This window comes from Neoarius graeffei, chromosome 4, assembly GCF_027579695.1.
Source record: "Neoarius graeffei isolate fNeoGra1 chromosome 4, fNeoGra1.pri, whole genome shotgun sequence".
In the NCBI taxonomy this organism is placed as follows: Eukaryota; Metazoa; Chordata; class Actinopteri; order Siluriformes; family Ariidae; genus Neoarius; species Neoarius graeffei.
The window spans coordinates 45,427,047-45,454,276 of NC_083572.1; the positions used below are offsets into that span (position 1 = coordinate 45,427,047).

General features: G+C 40.6%; 1 protein-coding gene across 1 annotated transcript in view; it reads right to left on the reverse strand.

The window, feature by feature from the left end:
- Window positions 1-249: 249 nt before the first annotated feature.
- oser1 (oxidative stress responsive serine-rich 1) overlaps window positions 250-27,230 on the reverse strand; it is a 28,774-nt gene continuing 1,793 nt past the window's right edge. The window contains exons 2-4 of the mRNA XM_060918218.1: window positions 7,079-7,189; window positions 6,430-6,540; window positions 250-2,486 (exon numbers count right to left, since the gene is read on the reverse strand). Coding sequence (XP_060774201.1) covers window positions 1,817-2,486; window positions 6,430-6,540; window positions 7,079-7,189 — 892 coding nt within the window. The 3' untranslated portion in view covers window positions 250-1,816. The remainder of the gene's footprint in view (window positions 2,487-6,429; window positions 6,541-7,078; window positions 7,190-27,230) is intronic.

The following is a 27,230-nucleotide window of genomic DNA, read 5'->3' on the forward strand; positions in this document are numbered from 1 at the left end:
TGTAAAATGCTGAGTGGTCTGTGTATATAATTTAAATTAATCTATTTCAAATAAGCCTGGACTGAAATATACTGTGGAATCTGCCACTGTGATTGAGTTACCCATTTGTAATTTTTTTTTTGAAAAAGAGGCACTATATATGGCCAAGTCAGCTCAAGATGAGACTTTTTTCCCCAAGCACTCTTCCTGGAACAGTCCCCTAGAACTATAAATCAAAAGGCAAAATAAACATCTATGACCAACAGCATCTTTTAACAACAAAAAGGGTTTTATTACAATTTAAAGAAAACAAGGTGATCATTATTACGTGGCATTTTTGCATATACCAATAAAATCAAACCCTGCAGTTCCTGCAAGAGAACTTTGGCAATGTGGCATGTATACCAGAAAAAAGTAATCAGAAAGAAAAGAAAAAACAACCAACCCACAGGGGACAAATCCAAATCTCACTGAGTGTTAGTCTATCGAACAATGGAACACTGAGAAATTGAGAAGGAAAAGACCTGGAAAAGCAATACCACGAGTCAAACGTCATGCCTAATAACTTCTTGCCTACCCAATTTCCATAAACAGTCTATTTTTTAATGATACATGTGCCCCACTGCTTACCTTTAATTGTCCCATGCACTATATGCATCAGTATGCAGCTTTTGTTAAACCAATTAGAGTACCAGTGAAAAGTTTGGATGCACCTACTCATTCATAGGTATTTCTGTATTTTGACTATTTTCTACATTGTAGAACAATACTGAAGACATCAAAATTATTAAATAACATATGGAACGTACACAGAAGATATTACATGGTTGCATGAAAATATGACCATCTTCGAATAGCGAATATATTCACGAGTGAGGCAAAGCGAACAAGTGAAAATATTTTCAACATAAAACTTCATATCTTCACGCCACCATGTAAATGTTCTTTATATGGACACATTCAAAAAAAAGAAAAAAACAAACAAAAAAACCCACCAAGTTAATCAAAAGAATTTTAGTTTTGAACTGGTTTGACATTTTGACAATGTGCATATACTCAGCGGGAAGACATTGGGAGTGACGTCACTGGAGTGAAATATTGGAAAATATTTCATGCAGAGCCGCGATGCATTTCATATGAAAAATGCGAGTTTTTCCAAACACGAGAAGATAAACTTCATAACTTTCAAGCCAACGTGTAATGCTTTTTCTACACACATTCAAACAAAGGAGTACCCCAATTTTTCAAACCAATTCATTAACTTCCTCGCGAGTGACATGTATTCATGTCATGGTTTTGGAGCTCCATGTCCCAGATGTAGCATGTATGAAAACTACGAGTGCCATATTTCCCAATAAAACACTCGTTTCCATATAATATATGCAATTATGTGGTAAACAAAAAAATTGTACAAAAAAAAAAAAAAATCCAAAATGTTTCATACTTTAGAGTCTTCAAAGTAGCCAGCGTTTACCTTGGTGACTGCTTTGTACACTAGTGGCATTATTTTAACCAGCTTCTTGAGGTAGTCACCTGGAATGCTTTTCAATTAACAGGTGTGCCTCGTCAAAAGTTAATTAGTGAAATTTCTTGCCTTCTTCATGCATTTGAGACCAAACAGTAAAAAGTGAATAACAAAAATACAGCCTAAAAATAGCCCTACAACTGTATTAATCCATATTATGTCAAGAACTGCTCAAATAAGTAAAGAGAAATGACAGTCCATGATTACTTTAAGACGCTGCATGTCTTAAATAACAATAAAGAAAAGCCATTGAATTAGGTGGTATCAAAACTTTTGACTGGTACTGTATATGTACCTGAAAAACAATCTTGTTTAAGTGTACATCATTTCAGCCATGTGTGACATCTTTTTAGGGATGTAGAGGTAATACTCCATGTAGCCTGAGAGATCTTCTATTGTGATGTCATCCACATACACACGCGCCTGTTCTGAGCAGGATCGCAGTGAGCTGGACATTGATGATGCATTTACTGTTCTGGTGTTCTGAGCTGCATCTAAAGAGATAGGCAGGTTCCTTTCACATTCAGAAATGACATCACGTAGGCCAGTGAATGAGTAGACCTCCATGCCCTGCCAGCTGGTGCACTGGCACACACCATTCTCCTGAAGCTGACAAAGAGATTTAAAGTCAGCTGCTTGAACTTGAGCCTCCCCCAAAGAAATGTTGGTCTTTTCGTTCTCCAAGCTGCCCTCATTGCCAAATGGTGCCACTCTGTTCAGAGGGGAAATCTTGCTTTCCAAAGCAATACTGGAGTCACAACCCATGGAACCAAAGATAGGTGAAGGGGTATGGGAGGACAAAAGATCCTTCTTAGCAGGAAAAAGCAGGCAGGTGCTGGCATCCTCACGCTCTGTGGTGCTCTTGTGTTTGAATTGCATTTTAGAACTACAGTAGGTGAATTTTGGTGGGTGCAAGATGGGAGACTTGGACCTTCTCCGTCTCTGGTTTCTTGCCAAGCCCCTGGAGGACTTTCGGCTGCATCTTTATGCATGAACACACACACAAAAAAAAAGGATGTAATTAAGGCAATTGCTTCCACATATACATACATATACACATACATACACATACATACACATACATATACACGGCTCGAAGTTCATATATTTTTTTCGCCAGCCAGCCGGACTAGTTACCTTCCAAAGTAACAAGCCAAACAGAAAATCAACTCGCCAAAATTTGTTCATGTATGAATTTTACTTCTGTCAAAAAAAAAAAAAAAAAAAAAAGAGTAGTTACCATTGTTCATGACTAATGTGCATTTATTTCAAGACCCAAGTATTTTGATACTGGTTTTTTTGCACACTTTACAAACTGGCATTTGCTGTTCCACGTCCTCCTCACGATATCCAAAAAACATGCCAGATGACTGACCCCTTACTAGTTCTTTTAGGAACCAATTCGTCCGCTTCCATTTTTAATTTGTCGTTGAAATTGACAGAGCTTACATGGTAGCCTATGCAACACCAGCGATTGCACGAACTGAGTCAGCGCTGTAAACCGAAACTAGGAAAACTTCCCGCAAGTTCCTTTCAGTACCTAGATGTCGCCCGGGATTGGTTGGCGAGTGTGTGACGTTATTGTTTGTTTTTGTTTTTTTTTTACCCTTAGGCAGCCTCTCACGTTACTGCCTGAGGGACAGGGAGAAAACCACAGGAAAAGGTTTTAAACAAATGCAACAAACACGAAACAAACGCAAGTCGGCAGATGACCATAAAATACTTGATAGTTACGATAGAATAATTATATGCATCTCACACAGAATTTTCGGAGATATATTGAGTACATTCGATATATCGCACAGCCCTTGTCTGAATCTTCGCTTCATATATATTTTTTATTTTCAACTAGCCAGCCGGGCTGGCTAGTGGCAGGAATTACCCGCCAAATGACAAATTAAGTCGCCTCGGGCGACCGGACCACCGCGAATTTCGAGCCCTGAATATGAGAGAGCGAGAGCGAGCGAGCAAGAGCGCTGTGTGCTTTAATCAGCTATTGTTACACAATTGTTCTCAAGTCTGCAACAAGATTAAGTTATAAAAATTTAGTTGTCAGTCCATCCAAAAGTTGACTAATTTATTCAAAAATACACACAGGTGGATAACCCTGGAAACCCTAATAGTCGAGTTCAGAAAGACTATGATAAAAGAGAGGAAGTATAAACTCTTAAAGGGGAACCAAGTCATTTTTAAACTTGCTTTATTTCTTAATTAATGTGTTATTCAATTATGTTTTCGGTTTTATTAACTTTATATTGTGACTCGTATTGGCATATTACACTTATCAGCCTTTTCAGTTTTTAGCCACACTGAATGTAGTTTGTGTGATCCACAGCAGGCATCGCTTATCCACACGATCTTCACAAGACTTGTGCGAGACTTCAAATGTGAAGTGTCAGCGCAGCCATTTTGAAAACTGTTTACACAGTGGCCAGATCATTCCAATTTAGATTAATTTCGAGATTTGCCAGCTTCATCAGTGATGGAGTGTCAGTCCTGCGCGCTATGGCGTGTGCATGCCGTGAACAAGGCGCACCTGAGCTCAATTAAGGAGATGTGTGTCTGCCTATTTAATGTCTGTGCTGACGCATTTGCATCGGGAAGTATTACGGTATGCATGTACGCATTACCAAGCCTTTCTACCTGTTGTCTTGATTTCCTGTTTCACGATCCTTGTGCCCGTTTCTCATTCTTGTCTTTGCACTTCGACCGACCCTTTTGCCTGTATTCTCATTTTTGATCTAGCCTGCCATTTTGGATTGTTTTCGTGTGTGTGTGTGTGTGTGTGTGTGTGCGCGCGCGTGCGTACACATATAAAACTGTATACTTCTGCACATACATCCGCCTCCCTCACGTACGTGACATGGAGATTATTCCATATGACTTCGAACCAACTGAGAAGAGTTGGAAAGACAACAGGATAAGGACTAGTCCGTCGCGCTGGTATTTACGTCATTACTGTCGCACAATTAAAATGTGCCAGATCAGGCGGCTAGTGGGTTTTCAAAATAATAAATACATATTATACTGAGCGCATTTCCCCACATAATCCTCACTAAGGTTTCAGACAGCACTACAAAGTGGGGTCCACACTATATAGTGCCCTACATAGTGAGTAGGGAGCGATTTCAGACACAGGGAAAACTACCAGCTGGATTACATCAGCATTCAAAAGAGGGTGCGTGCGTCTTTTGACAATGTTGGTCACTTTGATTTCCGTTGTACGTTTTACTTTCGTCCTACGATGTCTCGCACAGGTCTCAGCGAATCTTGTTTACGGCCATAGCTTTGACATATGGACTGATATATTACATAGCATATTTCAAACACTCATAACTTGCCATAGCAGTGACAAAATAGCTGTCAGAAATGCATTCCTACATTTTATAAAATGAGATAAATAGAATTTTGATAATACAAAAAATGTTTGCCTTCGGTTCCCCTTTAATTCATCTAAGCTAATTTAATACAGGGAGAACTAATCAAGAATAAGCTAACAACAAGGAGTTCCACATAATTTTAAGGTGCTTTCAGATCAGAGGAACACTTTCATAGATTTTAGAGCTGTTGGAAGAAGTACCCCCTTTTTTGTCTGTCTGCACTGCAAGAACTGACAATAATCATAGTTTTTAGAATGCTGTTTTGAAGGACTTTTTTAGCTTGTACTTCAGGGTAGGTACTCTCCCAGCACAAGAGAAACTGTGAGTGCTTTAAGTGTACAGTGATTGGTCATCAATGTACAGGTGCAAGTGTGCACTGATGAGTTGAACAGGAGCCAATGCGAAACCGACAATCTCCATTTTTAAAACACCAGTGTAAAATGTTAGCCATAGAAATAACAGCTTTTAATATTAGCATTTCAAACAAACAAAAACAAAATAAAACATCCATTGGGGGGGGGGGGGGGGGGGGGGGGGGACACACCAAACATAAGTGGACCGATATAGAAATTTTTAGGCTTTATTGCACATATATGTGATGGACGAAATACTGCAGTTTTGATGCATTTAAGTGAAATATAAAATTCTTCGCTAGCATTTCCTGCTAACATCATGCTAGCAAGCCAGCTTATATCACTTCAGTGCTCTGGCCAGCAGTGTGAATGCAAATGGGGTGGGGCAGACCACCTTGAAAGTAAGTAGTTCTCAGAGGAGCTCCCAGTGGGTCGTTCATGTCAGATGCCCCTTTTCCACCAAAGCAGTTCCAGGGCTGGTTCGGGGCCAGTGCTTAGTTTGGAACCGGGTTTTCTGTTTCCACTGACAAAGAACTGGCTCTGGGGCCAGAAAAAACGGTTCCAGGCTAGCACCAACTCTCTGCTGGGCCAGAGGAAAGAACTGCTTACGTCAGCGGGGGGGCGGAGTTGTTAAGACCAACAACAATAAGACCGCGAAAGATCGCCATTTTTAAGCGGCGAGAAGCAACAGCTGTACAAACGCGAAGTCATCCATTATTATTATTATTATTGTTGTTGTTGCCGCTGCTGCTTCTTCCGTGTTGTTTTTGCTTTGATATTTGCGCCAAGGTTTATGTAAACGTAGCGCCGTAACTTCCGTATACAGCGACGTAACTGACGTATACAGCGACGTAATGACGTGGCTCCGCTTAGCACCACGAGCGATGGAAAAGCAAACTGGTTCTCAGCTGGCTTGCAAGTTGAACGAGTTGTGAACCAGCACCAGCACTGGCCCCGAACCAGCCCTGGAACTGATTTGGTGGAAAAGGGGTAAGTGAGTCCATGTTTGTTCTAAAAGCACCTTTAGTTAGTTTGGAGACCCCCACCCCAAAAATAAATAAATAAATGAATATAATCAATCAAATCACCACAGCATTATACAGCAGACATTATGCATATTGTTAGAGAGACAAGTAGGCAGATACAGCCTTATGTGACAGCCAAGAAAAATTACACACAGCAGGTATCTTACCCATGCCAATTCTCTTTAGGGGAAGTAATTTTGGGTTTTGCTCCATCTGTGTTGGTTCTGGTTCCGGCTCTGGATGTCAAAGCCTCGCTCACATGCACTGCAGCCACAGAGCTAGCACAAATAAGATGCTGAATAAGCATAACATACATACTGGAACAAATCCTCTTTTTGTATCCGTCTCACCTCCCAGTTCTCCAAAAGCAAACAGTAAAACCATGATATTTTCTCTAAATCAGAGTTTGTTTTTTCTGTTATTATTACTTCTTAAATAATATTCCTGTTTATCTTGCCAACAGTTACGTTTGGGTTGCTGATTGTGGCACATTCTGGTTGCCACAATCTCTTTTTCTGGTTGAGTTTGGAAAACGCATAATTTTTATTCCTCATAAAATGCATAGTCTATGCTTACAAAATCAAAGGATTTAGACAGACAGTCATAGTATGGCATACATTGTACCCATTAGTGCTGCATGATTTAAGTAGTGTTTTATTCTAGACACTTTACCAAAAAAACCCCACCAAGTTTATATACAACAATTTTTGCACAAAGGTTCCTGGAATTTGTAATGTAAACAAGAAAAATTCAGTATGCGTTTTACTAGGATACTCCACATAATACATTTTAAACAATGTGGTATTAAGAAGATACCTTTCAGCATCTACACGTAGTTTTTTGAAGGCAGTCTGTAGTGTTTCCTCCTCACAGTCTTTCTCTCCCATATTCACAGTGTCCATGGTGGTGCCTGACAGGGCCTCAGAACTGGGGAACAATCAAAGTAACAGAAAAGAAAAAAAAAAGAAAAAAGGGGGGGGGGGGGGGGTTACATTGAGTTTACTCTAGAATTTAGACTGGGAAACAATGAAACAGCATAATGTGCTCTCCAATGCAATGACCGCATACTCCAAGATTCCCAAGCTCAAATTCTGATTACACAGCAACACACAATTCAGGATTTTGCCTGCTTTATAATTCATTCAATTTGATACTAGACTAAGGAATATAATAATTGAAGAAGTCCATCAGATGACATGATATCCTGAATATCTGATGTGGAATATTTAAAAATAATAATACAAAATTATTCTTAAACTTTCATTAGCTTATAAATCAATCTGGAACTTATTTTAAGCCCATTTTACGGCATGTCCATCATGCTGTGATATTAAGGTGGCCTTTACAACAAACAATGGCAATGTATAGAGCAGTACAAGTGACGCACACAGACTGATTAATTGCATAGTCACAGAAATACTACAAAATACAATGAGACCATCAATGATGGCGTAGCTCACTCCGGCCCCGTCTAGCCCAGAAGGAATGATTTAAAGTGTGAATTACAGACTCGCTGGATTAGAAGTTGAAAAGGCAGACACCTGTCACCAGACACCTTGACACTGCTTAGCACAAATATTCAATGAGTTCTGAGCCGGCACATAATTATAGATTAGGCATCTATGGGAACATGGGAACTCGCGATCGAGTGTCCCAACCCGAATGTCCTATAAAAATAGCTCCAGCACCGAGGTTTTACCTGTTTACGGACTGTGCTAGTCACAGTCAACTTGAAGATCTGGGCATGAGTTACTGAAACTAGAGTTTACAGTCTCACATTAAACTTTCCTCTGACCCTTCAGAGACATGGTCCCATAAAGCTGAAATTCTTACTCTTCGAAATTAGCTGGAAAAGGCCAGAATTGTGGACCGTGGCTGATGGCTTTACTTACTGAACGCACAGTCTATTTTTATTCACTGCGCAGCGCCACAGGTTGCTTACATTGTCTTGACTATTGCAGCGGTCCCCTCCACCAAGAGACACCATCACAGGCTAAACTTTCATGTTGAATAATTGGCTGACATGTTCCATTGTCACACGCACAGCAGGCGACGTGACAAGCATTGGCAGTTGAAAAATCCACACATTTTCAGTACCCCGTAACAGACATGTTAAGAAGTAGGTTAGACGTATGGACCACACGACGTAAAAGAGGCAAGTAGGTTCCTCCTGTTGTCGGAGCACCTCCAATCTGCCAGATGTGGGATTGTTTTTGTGTTGAAATTGCTTGTTAGGGAATAATTAATCTCCAACTTTGTTCATAATTGTAATGAAGCAAATCTGTGTAGAAGTGATACACACCCTAGGAATACCTACCCATTTGCCAGAAAAAAAAAAAAAAAAAAATCCCAAAACGGCAAGGAATTGACTGAGAAGAAGCAATTATTGTTGGACTGCTCATTAAGGCTTAATTAGTTCATAACTTCATTAATAATTGTAATTAAACAAATCTGGGTAGAAGTAGTTATATACACCCTAGGTACCCCTACCTTCATGCCAGAAATAATCAAAATCAGTGAAGAACTGAGGGAGGCGAAATGATGTGTAGAAACTGTTTATTAGGGATTAATTACTTCATATTTATTCCATTATTAATTGCAATTATGCAAATTTGGGTAAAGCCATATGTACCCAAGGTAGGCCCACCTTCCTGCCAAAAAGAATAAAAATTGGTGAAGAATTGAGAGAGAAAAAGCAACTTTGATGATGGCATAAACTCACTGGCCTGTCGGCTGGATGAGCTAATAATCTAAGTTAACACATCTTTTTCTTTTTTTCACCTAAAACCTTTGTTTTCCACTTGAATTTTGTTGACTGCTATATCACATGAAAAAGGTGGAACAGATCTTACACGGTTGATCTTAGTTTCATTTTTACATCACAAAATCCTGCCATTTTAACAGGGATGTGCAGAAGTTTTATATTCACTGTACCTAGCAGTCTGTGCATTGTGTACTTATTTACAGTAATACCCTGAATTTGTGGTCCTTTAAAATGGGGTCACTGGCCAGATAAATATGAAAACCCTTGGTTTAAAGACTGGAGTTTGAGCTTTCGAGCTAATGGTGGGTATAAACTGTTTAATTTGGGGCTGTTCCAGATGAAAGACCAACTTGAAAGACATGTGGGGATATTTTTGGTCATGACTCCAAAATGGTGCTCTATGTCACACTGTGAGAGAGGTTCAAAGACGGCCACTGTCATGGTCTTTGCGACCAAAGATAGTCTGGGACAAAATTCTAACACGGTGCCAGATATTTAGGATGACCATCTCACAATGTAACTGCTGCTACAATCTCTGTCAACTAACGAACCAACCAACAGGAATGCAACATGAAATGTCGTACTGATCAATGCGACACTGGCACCAAACCAGCAAGGGCTCAATATACACTATTCTTTCTTCATTATGCTGCTCAGCAACCAGATCTTACTTTCAACAACATACACTGCAACCCTGCTATAACAAACTCCTTGGGGGACGTCCAAATAGCTTGTTATACCATAAAGTTCGTAATTCTGAAATGGATCCACTTGCCACACCACTCACTTGCGCTTAATTCACTTACATATTTACAAAGTAAAGGAAATAAGGTTACTCTTTTCTATGCGCAATGTAAAGGAGGCGGATGGACGGATGTGATTGTAGAAAGTGTTTATTGACAAAAAGAAAGGCAAACTGATCTAAAACTTAACGGGAAAGCAGTGAGCAAAGAGGCAAGGGTCATGCGAGGCACAAACAGAATAGCTGAAGCAAGAACGAAAGACAGAATCCAAATATACAAAACAAAGTCAAAACCAGAGACACAAGGTACAGCTCGTATACTTTACAAAGTCTGTATTTTCAGAGTCCTTATAAGCACACACTGTGTGCTTTCTGATCAGCAACAGGTGGACAGTGATGTTGGAAATTAGCACCCGTGACCCACCAAATGCAGGTGAATTTGCTCAACCTACCAGCCACAGTGGTGGGTAAAGAAAAGTAGCATATTCAGAGAAATAATTCAACTGTAACAGAACTATCTGGGACATTGCACAATGCAGACTGAATTGCAAGTATGCTTGTTCCACTCAGACACTTGAACCAGTGTACACAGGTATTCACCCCCTAACATATGAAAGAGCTGGTCCAACCAATTCCCTTCATAAGTCACATAATTAGTTGATTAAGATCCACCTGTGTGCAATCAAAGCGTCACATGATCCATCACATGATGATGTCTGTAGTATAAATGAACATGCTCTAGAAGGACCCTGACTCTCCAACACTACTAAGCAAGCAACATGAAAACCAAGGAGCACTCCAAACAGGTCAGAGACAAAATTGTGAAGTATAGACCAGGGTTGGGTTATTTAAAAAAAAAAAATCCCAAACTTGGAATATCCAATGGAGCACTATTAAATCCATTATAGCAATTGGAAAGAAGACACCACGACAAACCTGACAAGAGAAGGCCACTCAACAAGACTCACAGACCAGGCAAGGAGGGCATTAATCAGAGATGCAACAAAAAGACACCAAAGAGAACACTGAAGGAGCTGCAAAGATCCACAACAGAGATGGGAGCATCTGACCATAGGACCACTTTAAGCCATACACTCCACAGAGTGTGGCTTTATGGAACAGTGGCCAGGAAAAAAAAAGCGCACCACTGCTTGGGGGGAGGAGGAGACATTTGGAGTTTGCCCAACAGCATGTGGCAGACTCCCCAAAGACATGGAAGATGATGATTCTCTGGTCAGATGAGGCTAAAGTTGAACTTTTTGGCCAACATGGGAAATGCCATGTGTGGCACAAACCCAACACCCTGAGAATATCATTCCTGCAGTGAAGCATGGTGGTGGCATCATCATGCAGTGGGGATGTTTTATGAATTGTACGGCCTTGCAATCAGCTGTTGTTTTATCCTTTATATTTTGAGTCTCAGGTGGCATGGTGGTTAGCACGGTCACCTCACAGCAAGAAGGTTCTGGGTTCAAGCCCAGTGACTGACGGGGGCCTTTCTGTGGGGGGTTTGCATGTTCTCCCTGTGTCTGTGTGGGTTTCCTCTGGGTGCTCCGGTTTCCCCCCCCACAGTCCAAAGACATGCAGGTTAGGTTAACTGGTGCCTCTAAATTGACCATAGGTGTGAATGTGAATGGTTGTTCGTCTGTGTGTCAGCCCCTGCAACTGTAAAAGATTTTTACAACTCCACTCTCAAGTACTTTTGCAACTATCACTCCAGACTTCACAAGACAGCCACTGTCATTAAAGTACACCTCTTTCCTCTAATGTACAGTGTGATAACTGCCTAACTTTGAAATCAGATAAGAAAGCTCTGCAGTCCAAAATTAAAAGGCTGGAACATAAAGTGAAAGAAAAAGGAACACAAATACAAGTCAATCAGAGCAACTGGGTGACTACATTTAATAGGACTTCTTTGATATGCACAGGCGCCTGATGCGGGGACGCACTGTTGACAGGAATAAACATACATCATCCTCTACCTGCAGGCTAGACTGGTACTTGTTTTTGATCAAATGTTAATGCGGAAAAACCACATTCAAACAGGTATGTAGATGTGAACGGGATGAGTACCTGAAGCGTTTTTTTGGAGAGGTGGGGGAACTCTGTCTCCACAGACAGCCAGAAGTGCGCAAGTGACACTTCACTCATCTTTTTTTTTTCCAAGTCCATATTAGAGTTCAGTTCGACAGGGGCCTCTTCCTCTTGCACTGTTAGTGCGTCGCTGGGAATGAGAATGGATTTCTCACCCACTGATTTGCTAAGGTCTCCTCTCCAAAATACTCTGCAAACTGCTCACGCAGCCCCTCCAAGTGCGCAATGATCACCTGTTGTACAGTGTCCAGTTGCAGCCCTGCCTTCTCCACAACATCTTCCAACGTCGGGAACATTTCCATCGAGCCCCGTTTAACATGAGCACACCACAAGTCCAACTTTTTCCTAAATGCAGAGACTCGATCGTGTGCCAAAAAAAAAAAAAAGACATGGCTCTCTTTGCCCTGCAGAGATGTGTTCAGTGCGTTTATTCGGTCAAAGATATCAGAAAGATATGCCAACATTGCAACCCAGTTCATGTCCCCAATATGCTTCACCAGTGGAGAACTGATTTCGGCAAGGAATAGGAGCACTTCCTCGCACAAATCACACAAGCGGGTGAGGACCTTGCCCCGGGACAGCCATCAGGCCTCGGAGTGCAGCAGCAGCTGTTGGAAGTGAGCATCCATCTCATTGCAGAGGATGGAGAAGAGACGAGCATTCATGGCACGTGATTTAATTAGATTAACAATTTTTACTGCCTCGTCCAGCACCGCGCCCAACTCTTTTGGCATCTTCTTGGTCGCCAAAGCCTGGCGATGGATGATACAGTGCTTCCAAACAGTGGCCGGGGCAACCGCTTGCACCTGCTTCACCAAACCACTGTGGCGGCCTGTCATTGCCCTTGCGCCATCAGTACATATTCCACAACATCGGCTCCAATCAATACGATTCTCCTGCATGAAATCATTCAAAGCCTTGAATATTTCTCCTGCTGTAGTGCGAGTTGGCAGAGGATAACAAAACAAAAACTCCTCCTCGACACAGAGCTCTTTAATATAGCGCACATACACCATTAACTGAGCACAGTTAGCAACGTCAGTAGACTCATCCAGCTGAATGGAGAAGAGAGGGCTCTCACAAATAGCATCCAGCACCTGCTCCTTAACATCCAATGCCATGTCTGAGATGCGGCACTGGATGGTGTTATCAGACATCGGTATAGCATTCAGCTTGGCAGCAACAGCATCTCCCATCATCACTGAACACGTCTTTAGCAGCAGGTAAGATTAATGTTTCGCCGATGTTGTGGGGCTTACCTGCTTTAGCTATGCGTAACGCCACATGATATGATGCTTCAGTTGCCTTGTCATTTACAGTGCTAAAAGTATGAATTACTTTCTGCTGTGACCACAGTTCATTTAGCCTCCTGTCAAAAAACTCCCGGGGCTTGGTCACCAAACTTGGGTGTTTGGTCTCAATATGACGTCGGAGTCGACATGGTCTCATAGCATCATTAGCTAGTACCTCTTGGCAGACAACACACTGTGGCAGTGGAGCATCTTCAGATCCAGTCCATGAAAATCCAAGCTTTAAATAATCATGGTCATGCTTCCTTTTTTGCTTGGCCCAGACTCCGTCTCCTCACTCACTGTAGCTTTAGGTACTAAAAACCTATCCATTTTGTCTCTGGCAAAGGCTAGCTGAAGTTCGCTAAATGTCCACAATAGTAACTTATTCTGGTTTATTTTTCCTCATGTTGCACCCCCCCTGAAAAACTCTGGCGCGCCCCACACTTTGAAAAGCCCTGCTCTAGTGGATCAAAAGCAACCTTAAGGAGTGTTGTTGAGGTCACATGGGTTGTTGACCCTCTGTCAGCCTGTAGGTTGTCAGGGTCACTGGTGGCCAGGTGTGAATGGTTAGCAGCCTAGAGGGTCGTGAGAGTGATCTGTGGGTCGTTGGCTCTCTCTGCCATCACGTGAGTCATTGAAATCAGCCGAGTCTTGGTGTGGATGTGTGCCAAGGACTGCATTGTAGATGGCTGATAAGTGGAGTCTCAGACCACCTCCTCTGTTCAGTGATGGTTGTTCCAGGTTGACAAAGATGGCTTCTTTTACTCCTCTTTCAAACTGCCGGTCTTCTCTGGCTAAAACGTGTACATTGCAGTCCTGAAACAAGTGTCCTTTGTTATTGAGATGAAGATGCAGAGTCCTGGGCTGAGGAACTGGCTCTCCTGTGTTAAGCCATGCGCTTGTGAAGCGGTTGTTTCGTTTCCCCAATGTACAGGTCTGTGCATTCCTCACTGCATTGAATTACATACACTACGTTGTTTGTGTCTTGGTGTTCTGTCCTAAGGGTGGACCAATTTCTGCCTCAGAATGTGACTGGGTCTGAAGTGTATAGAGATGCTGTGTTCGTAGAAGATCCTCCTGAGTTTCTCAGATAGTCCAGAAATGTAGGGAATGACAATGTTCTTGCATTTGTGGCTGTTTTCTTCCCTGTCTTTCTTTTTCTGGTCTTGACAAAAGCCCAGTTGGGATACTCGCACTTCTGAAGTGCTTCCTTGATGTGTTTTTGCTCCTTCTCTTTTCCCTCTACCACTGTAAGCCCTGTGATGTAAGGTCCTAATGACCCCCATTTTGTGTTCCAGTGGGTGGTGAGAGTCAAACAGTAGGTACTGGTCTGTGTGGGTTTCCAGTAGACCTCAATGCTAAGGCTTCTGTCTTGTTTGATGTGCACACCGCAGTCCAAAAAGGCTAGGTTGTTTCCACTAGGTTGTTTTTGGTCCACTAGAGGATAAATACCTGGAACTTCCCACTAGTCAGACAGAACTGAAGAAGTGTTTTGGATGGGAGGTGAAATGTCTTCAAGAATTTCAAGCAAGTCCAGTTGCCTTCTTTAGCACCTACGATTTACGATGACCTGGATGACTGAGAAACTTCACAGACAACGATAACTATAAATAAATTGGCCCCCTGCAGTTTGTGTGGTTGGTGGTCACACCAGGTCGATAACGGACACCTCTCATCCAGGCCTGGGTTTTTTGGCATCGGTGAGATTGCTTCTGAACCGATTTTTCCAGACCTGAACCTGAGCCAATAAAACATCTGACCAATCAGGTAATTGTTTACATGTAACGTTGTCTGAGCACGTGCCATTTTTCCCCAAACGTCTTTGTACATCCCTGTTGCATCAATGGAGAAGCCGATTATAGATGCGTCAAAGAATCTCATGCTTTATGACAAAAAGCACAAGCTGTACAAAGATACAGCCAAAAAGGAAGATGCATGGAAGATCATTGGCAGTAGAGTGGGTTAGGGATGTTAACCGATGACCATTTGACCGGTGGTTGACCGAATAAACGTCAACCGGTTAATTTTTTTTTGGTTGTCGGTTAAAAAAAAAAAAAAAAAATCAATCGTTTTGAAGCTGCCAATTTTGGAGCGGAGAACCTGGAATTCTGTGTTGTAAACGCTTGGGGCATGCCATGCGTTGTAAGGACGACAGCTGACAAATCAGAAACACCCATTCAGTCATGTCCCGCCCTCCCGCCCCAGTTGAAGACAGCTGCCACTCAGCAAAAGTGTAGACAAAGGCTTTTTAGCTTACAAATTACTATTCTGTATTTTTTTTTTTATTATTATTAGAAAGCACATTGAGTTTAGTCCTGCCTTGGCCAGTGCATTCTGAAAGTATGTTTCGGTCTGTAGCCAACAATGCATGTTATTGCAGATCATATCTCTCCACACAAACTAAAGGCGCAGATGCCGACTTTTTCATGGCTGAATCGTGCAGATCCGATTTTTTTTTTTGGGGGGGGGGGGGGGGGGGAGGCGTTGGAGTGTCTGAATAATTTCATCAGACTAAATTCTATATTAAAATTACTAAATAAGCAAATGCCGTTGAAATTATTCAGACACTCTAACGCCCCCCCCCCAAAAAAAAAATCGGATCTGCACGATTCAGACGTGAAAAAGGCACGCCGTTTGCATCCCTGTTAAACTCATAGGTTAACCGACTTTAACTGGCTAATGAGGCTTGGTGGTCGGTCAAGATTTTTTTTAGTTTTCGCCATCCCTAGAGTGGGTATGACTGGTAAGTGTATGTGGCAAAGTGGGTGTAGTGTGTGTATGGCTGCGCGAGATTAAAACCGAGATTTTAGAGCACACAGCCACACTACCAGGGTTGAAACTTGGCAGTCGCATGGTCGCCAGTGGGGACCAGGGCCACTAAAAGTTGAGGTTTGGTCACCCGAAGGGCAACTATGATTTGAGAAGCACTTAAAAAAAAAATAAAAATTAAACAACATGTTCCTTACCTCGCAATACCTTTCCTTCACTCCAAGTTCATGAATTCTAGTAAAAGTTTAGTTCTAAAGTGCAAAACTCAAAGCTGTTCATGAGTTTTTAGATCGTGCCACAATATCCACTGCTGTGTCCGAAATCACTCACTATATAGTAAGCAGAAAATCACTAATGTGTACCAAATGTGTCTCACTGAGGGCCAGAAACTGACCATGTCCTTTCCAGCAGAAACCTATGGTATATTGCCACAAATTATGTCTAATTTGTACCTGTAAGATTTCTCTCACTAATCTTCAATGGCAAAAAAGTTACACACATTCAAGTTACAGCATTATCAGGGGCCTACAGACATGACATTTTGCCATACTACTTTGTATTTGTGATAAAGAAATGCTATAAATATACTTCTAAGGACAAAATTATTGACAGAAATTGATTTGGTATGAAAATCTATCATATTAAGAGCAGAGAACAACGATATCTTCCCCATTACTGAAAAGACTACTCTCCACTAATATATGTACTGGAGAGAGAGAAGAAAAAAAAATTGCCCATATAAACTCTTCCTTGTAAGAAGCCAGTAAACCACTGAAACACCTGAAAATGTCATTAATGTATATTTGTCTTACCATTTACATCTCTACAATGATATTTAAATTTATATTCCAATCTAGTTGAAGTCAAAGAATGATTTTTATAGTTTGAAGAATATTACTGCGAAGGGGCTATGGACACTACAAGGTAGTCAGTTACAACTCCCAACTATTTTGAATTGTTTTCAAAGCATTTATTAGCTTATAAAGGATACTTTTCATGTTCTGATTAACAATATTCAGGTCTACAATTTTTAAAAGCAATGCTCTCAATACTTTGTTTGAACTCTAGCAAGATCAGAATTCTCAGCATGTGGCCTTTTGAACTGTAATTAAATCTTCCACATATGAAAAAAGTTCCTTGTGTATTTGTTTCTGTGTCACATACCGAGAAAATTAATGATTTTTCCTGATTTCAATAAGTTGCCTATAACTTTATGCAATTGACTCTTTGTATGAGATAACACGGGGCCTACGGACACTGAGTTAATTGTCCTGCATTTTGTAATTCAGCAAGACATTCCAAGTACCATATAGACAGTGTGTTGTTACTAAAGACCCTTCATAGTTACTGTACTGAGCTCATTGTATGTCTCTCAGCATTGTGTACAGGGGGGGTCTACAGACACTCCAGAGATTTTTGTCATTTTGACATACCATTTTGAAATCATACCTCAGTAGTATTAGGAAGTTATATTGTGAACATGTTTGGTTCCCCCCCCATCTGGATACTTTGTAGATGAGAAATTCATTATAAACTAGATATTAAACGCAAATGAGACACCATGAGCTTGATAAATTTGACAGAAAATCTCTCAATAGTAAATCTGTCACACTGCAGACATTTCATGCGTGGTCCAACAAGATATATATTTTGCAACAAAATGGTGTACTTCAGCCTGAAAGATGAAGAAATATAAATAGTGCATCCAATAAGTTGAAATCATATTATATTACAATACAGAAGATGTACAACTTTCCTCAAAAAAAATGACAAAAAAAAAAAAATCCATGAAATTATAGCAAATTTTGACCCACATTAATTGCCGTCAAATTTTTATTATTGCAGATATCAATGTGCGTTTTTCGACATCTGACAGTCCTTGCGGTACTTTATCTGAAAACACTCAAACACTACAGTTATTCTGTTTCTATAATTCTGACAGGTGTGCATAACATTGTCAAACATGAAATGGCTCACATTAGTGATTTTCTGCTGAGTGGACTATATAGCGAGTTCGCCATTTTGTAGTGCTGTCCAAATGTACAGTGAGAATTATTATACCCTATATAGTGGACTCATAGTATCCCACAATGCACCGTGAAAAGTAGTGTACAACCGATGGTCACTAACCAAGCAATATATCCCATCATGCCTCACAGTTGCACATTTTCACAGAACTGTAAAAGCTGTTTCATAAGGACCGTTAAGTATTTTAGATTGAGTATAGCAGTAGTTTGTTTTTCCTTATGAAAACAGGCACGAGACAAATTTATAAGCTGTGGCGCGAAAATGGCAATAATATTGTAGTGTGCTGAGGGCATAGGCTTAGCTAGTGAGCCGTGCTTTACATGGCCAATTCTCAAAAAACATGGCCATAAATCCCCAAACACAGCCTATAAATTTTATACCAACCCGTGCTAATCAAAATTTTGAAATTTCACTGTTTTGTGAAGTAATTTTGTGCATTTCTGTGGACATTTTTTCAACGGTCAGCATGCCCGGCGTGTGTGCTTTCCATAGATGGAAGTTAAATCAAGAAAATCAAGTTTACTACCAAAAATGTAGCATTCTTATTGGTCAGACTTCGAAACGAGGCTTGAATGGAAACATAATACTATGAGTTTTGAGAGCTTCGCCGGTGATCTTGACAGGTTTAGAATGAGTAGGTCATGCATTTAGATAAATATCTTCGAGTTTATCATCATACAAAAAACATACGATAAACATTGACAAACTTTATACTTTTCTATGTGCCCACTGCCAAATAATATATAGTTTTTAAATGACCTAAATTCGATGAAACAAAACTTGTCACCTTCCTCAGTCACACCAGACTCGGCGCGCTGAGAGCCACTTCCGCATTCATAATAACTGTTCACATGATAATGGCATAATAATCACTTTCACTCTTTCAGTTTCAATTAGTTTCTCTTTCACCAAGATTTACATTATCTTAAATAGTATTTTCATAAACTACCATTATTGAATTTTTTGCATTGTTTACAGTATTTACATTTCAAGTAACTACAGGAAAATCCTTTCATTTGTCATTTAATTTCACTTATTTTTAACTCCTGTTTATTGCACTTAACAGACTCAAAATGATTCCTAACATTGTGATGTAACATTTGCATTACATACAGTTCATAAAATCAAAACTTAAGGTATCCATTATTTTCAGTTGTATATATTTCATAATATTAATCTTCAGAGTTGGCTGAATCTCATTTGTTATATTTGTTGTATATAGTAAAGATGTTTTCTGTGTAAGAGGACTTGATTGCAGCAATTTGTATTTTGTTTTTTGTCTTAAGTGCACTAGAAATTATAATTTAAGGTTTCTGCTTTTATTGCAGGAATTTGTAGAAGATTTTATTGATAATTACAGTGATTTGTAAAGTTCTGGTTAATGAATAAGAAACAATTTAAACTGTGTTATAACATTTTATCAAGTTAGTAAATAAAATATAATTCACACTTAAAATTCATGCTTTCCTTCATTTCTTTTAAGGCTCAATTGCAGCTCCAGAAGTCACCAGACTGCACCAAAAAAAGATTCAATTTTCAAAATTTGCCCCCCCCCCCGGTTGTGACCAAGTTACGCTCCCTACTTTAAGAAAAACACTCCCAACCTTCCCAATCCTGGCTAAACCCCTGGTTGGGGGTGAATGCACAGAGGAAGAAACACATTATAAATGGATATTCAAGTACAATTAAAAATAGTAAGATAATAGAAAATAAGCTTAACTAGAATAAGACATAAAATACAAGAATAAAAAAGTTACAGTGCAGTGCGAGGAATAAATCAAAATTCTCAAATTTGATTTAATAAAAGGCAGCGGCAAAGAAGAAAGTACTCAGCCTTGATTTAAAAGAACTGAAAGATGCAGCGGACACAAAGTACGGTACTCTGTATTTATTAATGTGGGAAATATCTCATCTCATTATCTCTAGCCACTTTATCCTGTTCTACAGGGTCGCAGGCAAGCTGGAGCCTATCTCAGCTGACTACGGGCGAAAGGCGGGGTACACCCTGGACAAGTCGCCAGGTCATCACAGGGCTGACACATATGGCCCTTTTCCACTACCCTTTTTCAGCTCACTTCAGCCCGACACGGCTCGCGTTTCGACTACCAAAGAACAGCACGACTCGGCTCGCTTCAGCCCTGCTTAGCCCCTAAAACTCGCACCGTTTTGGAGTGGGGCTGAAGCGAGCCAAAGCGAGCTGAGTGAGGTTGGGGGCATGAGCAAACACTCCCCTGTGCACTGATTGGTGAGGAGGAGTGTCCTCACATGCCCACACACGCCCCGCGAGCACGCTGGGATCTGTAAACACCGTAAACCCGGAAGAAGAAGAATTACGAATTACGAGAATTTCTGAAGCCTTATGCACCTCGCCTCATCTATACGCTCTTGCCAGTATCTGTTGGCGTTGTCGGTGACAACAAGCCACAGCGCCAAGACCAGCAACACTAATGACTCCATGTCCTCCATGTTTATTGTTTACTATTCGGGTCGTGAGACTACCGCTTAAAAGATCACTGATGTCACTGTTTGCACTGCTTAACGACATCACGTGACGTCCACCCACTTTCACTAACTCCACCCAATGTGTCCACCCACTTCCAGCCAGCACGGTTCAGCGCGGTTGTAGTCGAAATGCAACTCCAACAGCCCCGCTCAGCTCGACTCAGCCCAACTCAGCACGGCATGGCTCAGCCCGACTCAGCCGCGTTTGTAGTGGAAAAGCGGCAATAGACACAGACAACCATTCACACTCACATTCACACCTACGGTCAATTTAGAGTCACCAGTTAACCTAACCTGCATGTCTTTGGACTGTGGGGGAAACCGGAGCACCCGGAGGAAACCCACGCGGACACGGGGAGAACATGCAAACTCCGCACAGAAAGACCCTCGCCGGCCACGGGGCTCGAACCCGGACCTACTTGCTGTGAGGCGACAGCGCTAACCACTACACCACCGTGCCGCCCTATGTGGGAAATATGCTCAGTATAATATGTATTTATTATTTTGAAAACCCACCAGCTGAGTGATCTAGCACGTTTTAATTGTGCGACAGTAATTATGTAAATAACAGCGTGGCAGAGTAGTGTCCGAAAGTGTTTTTTCATTTTACCAATGAGCTCACTATATAGTCCTCTTTATAGAATTCCCTAGGTAGTGAGTAGGGAGTAGTGAATGAGAGTGATTTCGGACACAGCACACAGCTTTCCTGAACTTTGACCTTTCCTATGATTCATTGCTGTGTGTTATAGCAGAAGCCAGGATTTTTCTTCCACTCCACTGTGACGACATTTGTAGCTAGCGCTAACTGCTAGGTAGGCAAGATCAAAGATGACTAAAAGATGGTTACACGTGCCTGATTTTCTGACGAGCTCTGGGGATAATATGATCAAAGTGCCCCATCCATTGACCCTCACAGAATGGATAGACAACATGAAGTTGTGGCCTGATGTCAGCTATGCTGACACTGTCAATTATTGTATTTTTAATGAGGGCACTGATAGTGTGGAGCTAAGAAACTACAAAAGAAGGGAGGCGTACAATTATCTACACAGTAATAAAATTGGCAAAATTGTGTGTAAAAGAGAGGGCGAGTTTGTTTGCTTAAAGGCTGAGCCTAGCCAGAGCAAAAAAAAAAGGGAAATCCTGCAGTCATGCAGCAGCTATCATCTGGAAGGTAGGCTATATCAGAGTAGAGCAATCGTATTATTGTATTGGTTTATTAATAAATGTAGTGTTTATATATTGTAAGTCACTTTGGACAAAAGCATCTGCCAAATACCAGAACCACATTAACTAGAGCACCAAGCTCTAGTCTAACAGAACTCTACCAGCCTACTCTACTGTGATGTCTCTTGTATAGGCTCGAGAAGCAAAAGCTAGGTCAGAGAAGCATAGGCTAATCATTTTAATGCAGATGCAAATGCTGTCAAACTTTGGAAACAAACATACCAGACTTAAATAATTCCTTGTCTATGTATTTGTCCAAATTTCAACTTAACTACCCTGATCATTCCACATATTTGTTTACACTAGTACTTCAGCACTGGTCGCTTTTGGATTCTCTTGGCTACATGCACTTATTGTTAGTCACTTTGAATAAAAACGTCAGCTGAATGACTAATGTAGTGTAATGTCTGAATAAATGTACAATATCTAAACAATTACACAGAATTAATGTTGTTGATTAATCCATTTCTGGGGGCATATGTTAAACACTGGGGTGTTATTCAAGTAAAATGGTTAATTTTTTTGTGTGTTCGACTAGAGGAAATTTAAGGGCCACTTTATTTTGGCCTGGGCCACTAAGAGTTCAGGGATACTGGGCCGAGCGGCGACCAAGCACCGAAGTTCATTTTAGCCGACACTACACACACCCCATTTGTGGATCACGTAAAAGCTTTTGCAGCACGATGTCTCATGTCATACACTTTTCTATGTGGCCACTGCCAAATAATATTCTATTTTTAAAATTACCTCAAGTAGATGAAACATAAAACTTACTCACACCCGAGTTGGAGCACTGAGCGCCCACTTATGCATTCACAAAAGAATTTTCACATGGTAACAGCACGATAATTACTTTCACTCTTTCGGTTTCGACTGGTTTCCCTTTTGTGGCGGGAACGCCTACGGTAAACAGGATAAAATGTGTTAATCATAGTTCAGGCTACCTGTTTGTCTCAAAGGTTCATTTATTAGCATTCTCAAAGCTTATGTATGTACAATGTATAGCTGTGCCTGTCATGCCACTGACTGTCCGAGTGGGTCCGTTACATGCGGAAGCGACAGGAGTCTGAGATTAGGAGTCATCTATGTGCTGCAGGATTTCATGCACACACACACTCCTTTTCTTCTTCTTTCGGCTTTGCCTTCTGTGCAAAATGAGCATCAAAAGCAACTCTTCCTCACGGTCACTGTCAGCCATTGTGTGCTGCTGAGTGCACGGGGTGTGCAAACAAACAGCATACAACCGCTACACTTTCCCGCGAATACCAACAACCAATAGTCGGGATTATAGTTGTGGTGTGACTGCTCCAGACTGAAACTAAATTCAGGTATAGTCATAGTTACAGTTATAAGTATAGTTATAGGTGTTGTGGGACCGGGGCATAAAACAGCATTCAATATTCCCAACTATAGGCACCTAAAATAAAATTTATTAAAATTATAAAATAATATAATCATCATGACACTTGTGTACCATCCCCTTGTAGTGTTCGTAGCCTTTTTCAAAATAATTAGTATCAAGAACACGCGCCATTGCAGAGATTATTATAGAGTGTATGTGTGGATACAAAAGAAGGCAGTGGTGCATATGACATCACCCATGCAGCACCCCTGACCTATAAATCACTGCGATCTAACAATGGCAGACAAGGTTTTAGTGATTTTTGGAACAGAATTCAGATGCAAAAAAGTTTTTTTTTTTCCGAATCAATGTTTTATTTATCAGTGAACTTTACAACCTATTTGAGCAAATCGCACACAGAAAATCTGGGATTTTATGAGGTCTTTTTCATAAGACTAGCACTTTAGAGGATCATGAACGGAGGTGACGATTTCTTCATCCGTTATAGAAATGACAGGTTACTGGTGTACCGTTGTCAATGTCCATTTACATCTGCACCCCACTTTTGAGGTTTAAAATAAATTTTCAAATACAATTTTATTTTTTTAAATAAATAATCGCCTGTGTATTTATACTACAAACAATTATCTGCCTCAGGTTCAATAAATATCAGTGAATAACCTCAACTTCATTTATTAGCTTTGAATGTCTATACTATTCTAGTTAATTGGCTTGCAATGGCCTGAATCCATTTTCTGTAGACGGTGTTGGAATATTGTTGGCACAGCATCGGGTTTGAGTCGAACACATCCTACATAGTCTAAGAGCTCGGCCTGTAGATTCCTTTCAACGCAACCAGGCTCAAAATGGTCCTCACAAACAACAGAATGCTAGGGAGTCTCCTATGATGAACTAAATTTTGTTGTACCTTTGTGCAGTGACGACAAAGACATTCTTCTTCTATCGGGTTTGTTATTTTTGCAACTATTGGCTTTGCATTTTGACGTTTTTCAACAATGTTTTGTACATCCAGCTACATGAGTGGTGTCAGGAGCAGCAACCCAATCAAGATACAAAACACATATCAACGATTCTATATCAACAAGCAGAATTATTAGCATCAAAATAGACAGACAAATCAAGTCTTTATAATACAAGCAGCAAAATGTAGCTCTCTGCAGTTTCACTAATTGTGCTTTCACTTCAGTTTGCTAGTTACTTAGATACACTGGCATGCAAAAGTTCAGGCACCCTTGCTGAAAAAGTCTGTTACTGTGAATAGTTAAGTGAGCAGAAGATTAACTGATCACCAAAAGGCATAAAGGTAAAGACGAGACATTTCTTTTCAGCATTTTATGCAAGATGTGTATTTTTTTTTGTACAATTGGAGAATAAAAAAAGAAAAGGAACACCATGCAAAAGTTTGGGCACCCCAATACATTTGAGTTCTCAGGCAACTTTTACCAAGGTTCCAGACCCTTAATTAGCTTATTGAGCTGTGGCTTGTTCAAATTCTTCATTAGGAAAGGTCACATGATGCAGATTTCAAAGCTGTATAAATTCTCTGACTCCTCAAATCTGTCCCTAAAATCAACAGCCATGGGCTCCTCTAAGCAACTCCCTCGCATTCTGAGAAATAAAATAATTGATGCTCACAAAGCAGGAGAAGGCTACAAGAATGTAACAAAGTGTTTTCAGGTAGCTGTTTCCTCAGATCGTAATGTTATTAAGAAATGGCAGTTAACAGAAACAGTGGAGATCAAGGTGAGGTCTGGAAGATGAAGAAAACTTTTTGAAAGAACTGCTCGTTGGATTGCTAGAAAGGCAAATAAAAACCCCTGTTTGACTGCAAAAGACCTTCAGAAAGATTTAGCAGACCCTGGAGTGGTGGTGCACTGTTCTACTATGCAGCGACACCTGAACAAATATGACCTTCATGGGAGAGTCATCAGAAGAAAACTGTTCCTGCGTCCTAGCCACAAAATTCAGCGTCTGAAGTTTGCAAATGAACATCTAGGCTAAATAAGCCTGATGCATTTTGGAAACAAGTCCTGTGGACTGATGAAATCAAAATAGAACTTTTTGGCCACAATGTGCAAAGGTATGTTTGGAGAAAAAAGGGTGCCAAATTCCAGGAAAAGAACACCTCTCCAACTCTGAAGCATGGGTTGTGGATCGATCATGTTTTTGGGTTGTGTTGCAGCCAGTGGCACATTTCATTGGTCGAGGGAAGCATGGATTCGAATAAATACCAACAAACATCACACCATCTGTAAAAAAGTTGAAGTTAAAAAGAGGATGGGTCCTACAATAAGACGATGATCCAAAACACACCTCAAAATCTACAATGGAATCCTTCAAGAGGCACAAGCTGAAGGTTTTGCCCTGGCCCTCACAGTCCCCTGACCTAAACATCATTGAAAATCTGTGGCTAGATCTCAAAAGAGCAGTGCATGCAAGACAGCCCAAGAAACTTGTAGAACTGGAAGCCTTTTGCAAGGACGAAATGTGTGAAAATCCCCCAGGTAAGAACTGAAAGATTATTAGCTGGCGACAAAAAGTGTTTACAAGCTGTGATACTTGCCAAAGGGGGTGTTACTAAGTACTGACCATGTCAGGTGCCCAAACTTTTGCTTCAGGTCCTTTTCATTTTTTGATATTTTACACCTGTAAATGGTGGAAATAAAAATGTAGTATTGTGGAAAATATTAAAGAAATGTGTCATCTTTACCCTTACGCCTTTTGGTGATCAGGTCATCATCTGCTCACTTCACTATTCACAGTAACAGATATTTTCAGCAAGGGTGCCCAAACTTTTGCATGCCACCGTAAATACCCAGGCATTTGTCTGGTGTATGTTGCTGTTGCTTTCTATCGCTAGAGACACCAACTGCCAGAACCAAATTCAACATACAACCCCAATTCCAAAAAAGTTGGGACATAGAACAAATTGTAAATAAAAACGGAATGCAATAATTTACAAATCTCAAAAACTGATATTGTATTCACAATAGAACACAGACAACATATCAAATGTCGAAAGTGAGACATTTTGAAATTTCATGCCAAATATTGGCTCATTTGAAATTTCATGACAGCAACGCATCTCAAAAAAGTTGGGACAGGGGCAATAAGAGGCTGGAAAAGTTAAAGGTACAAAAAAGGAACAGCTGGAGGACCAAATTGCAACTCATTAGGTCAATTGGCAATAGGTCATTAACATGACTGGGTATAAAAAGAGCATCTTGGAGTGGCAGCGGCTCTCAGAAGTAAAGATGGGAAGAGGATCACCAATCCCCCTAATTCTGCACCGACAAATAGTGGAGCAATATCAGAAAGGAGTTCGACAGTGTAAAATTGCAAAGGAGTTTGAACACATCATCATCATCTACAGTGCATAATACATGGATGCAAGTATAAAATTTTCAAAAACCTGAAAAGTCTGACAAGCTCAGACATGCATGGCGCAGCTATGCAGGGGTTAGGGGTCAAAAAAATTTTTAATTACAAGTTAAAATGGTTGTCTCTCATGCAATCATTTATAATATTAATAGTTATATGATTTGCATATTCACATCAAATGTTTAATACATTTCATCAATTCATCTGAAAACAATATTTCAAGTACAAGGCTTGACATTTCAAAACATCTAGCAACAACTAATTTAAATGTTGAAACAACCATTTTTAATATGCTTTTGCTGTGATAGCTTTTTTACAATATATACACTGGAATAGCTGTGCTGATTTGGTCGAACAACATGCTACGTGCGTGAAACATATCACACGTATAACACCGTGAAACAACGGGCTAGTCAGGACCACTCGTCGGTGAGCGGCGTATAAATTGAATGAGGTTTGTGGCAAAGATGAGATGAAAAGATTTGTCTTGTGCAGAGACTGTACCGCGGTAACCCGGTAATACACTTAGAATGAGACAGTGAGAGGGCCACCCCTATAACCCCCCTGAAAATCTCAACGGATTTACACGATTTGGAAAAATTACTTTTTCAGAACCGAAAAAAACGGAGCTTCCGGCACATGCCAGAAAACTTGCACCCATGATATCATCAAAAGATTCAGAGAATCTGGAAGAATCTCTGTGCATAAGGGTCAAGGCCGGAAAACCATACTGGGTGCCCGTGATCTTCGGGCCCTTAGACGGCACTGCATCACATACAGGCATGCTTCTGTATTGGAAATCACAA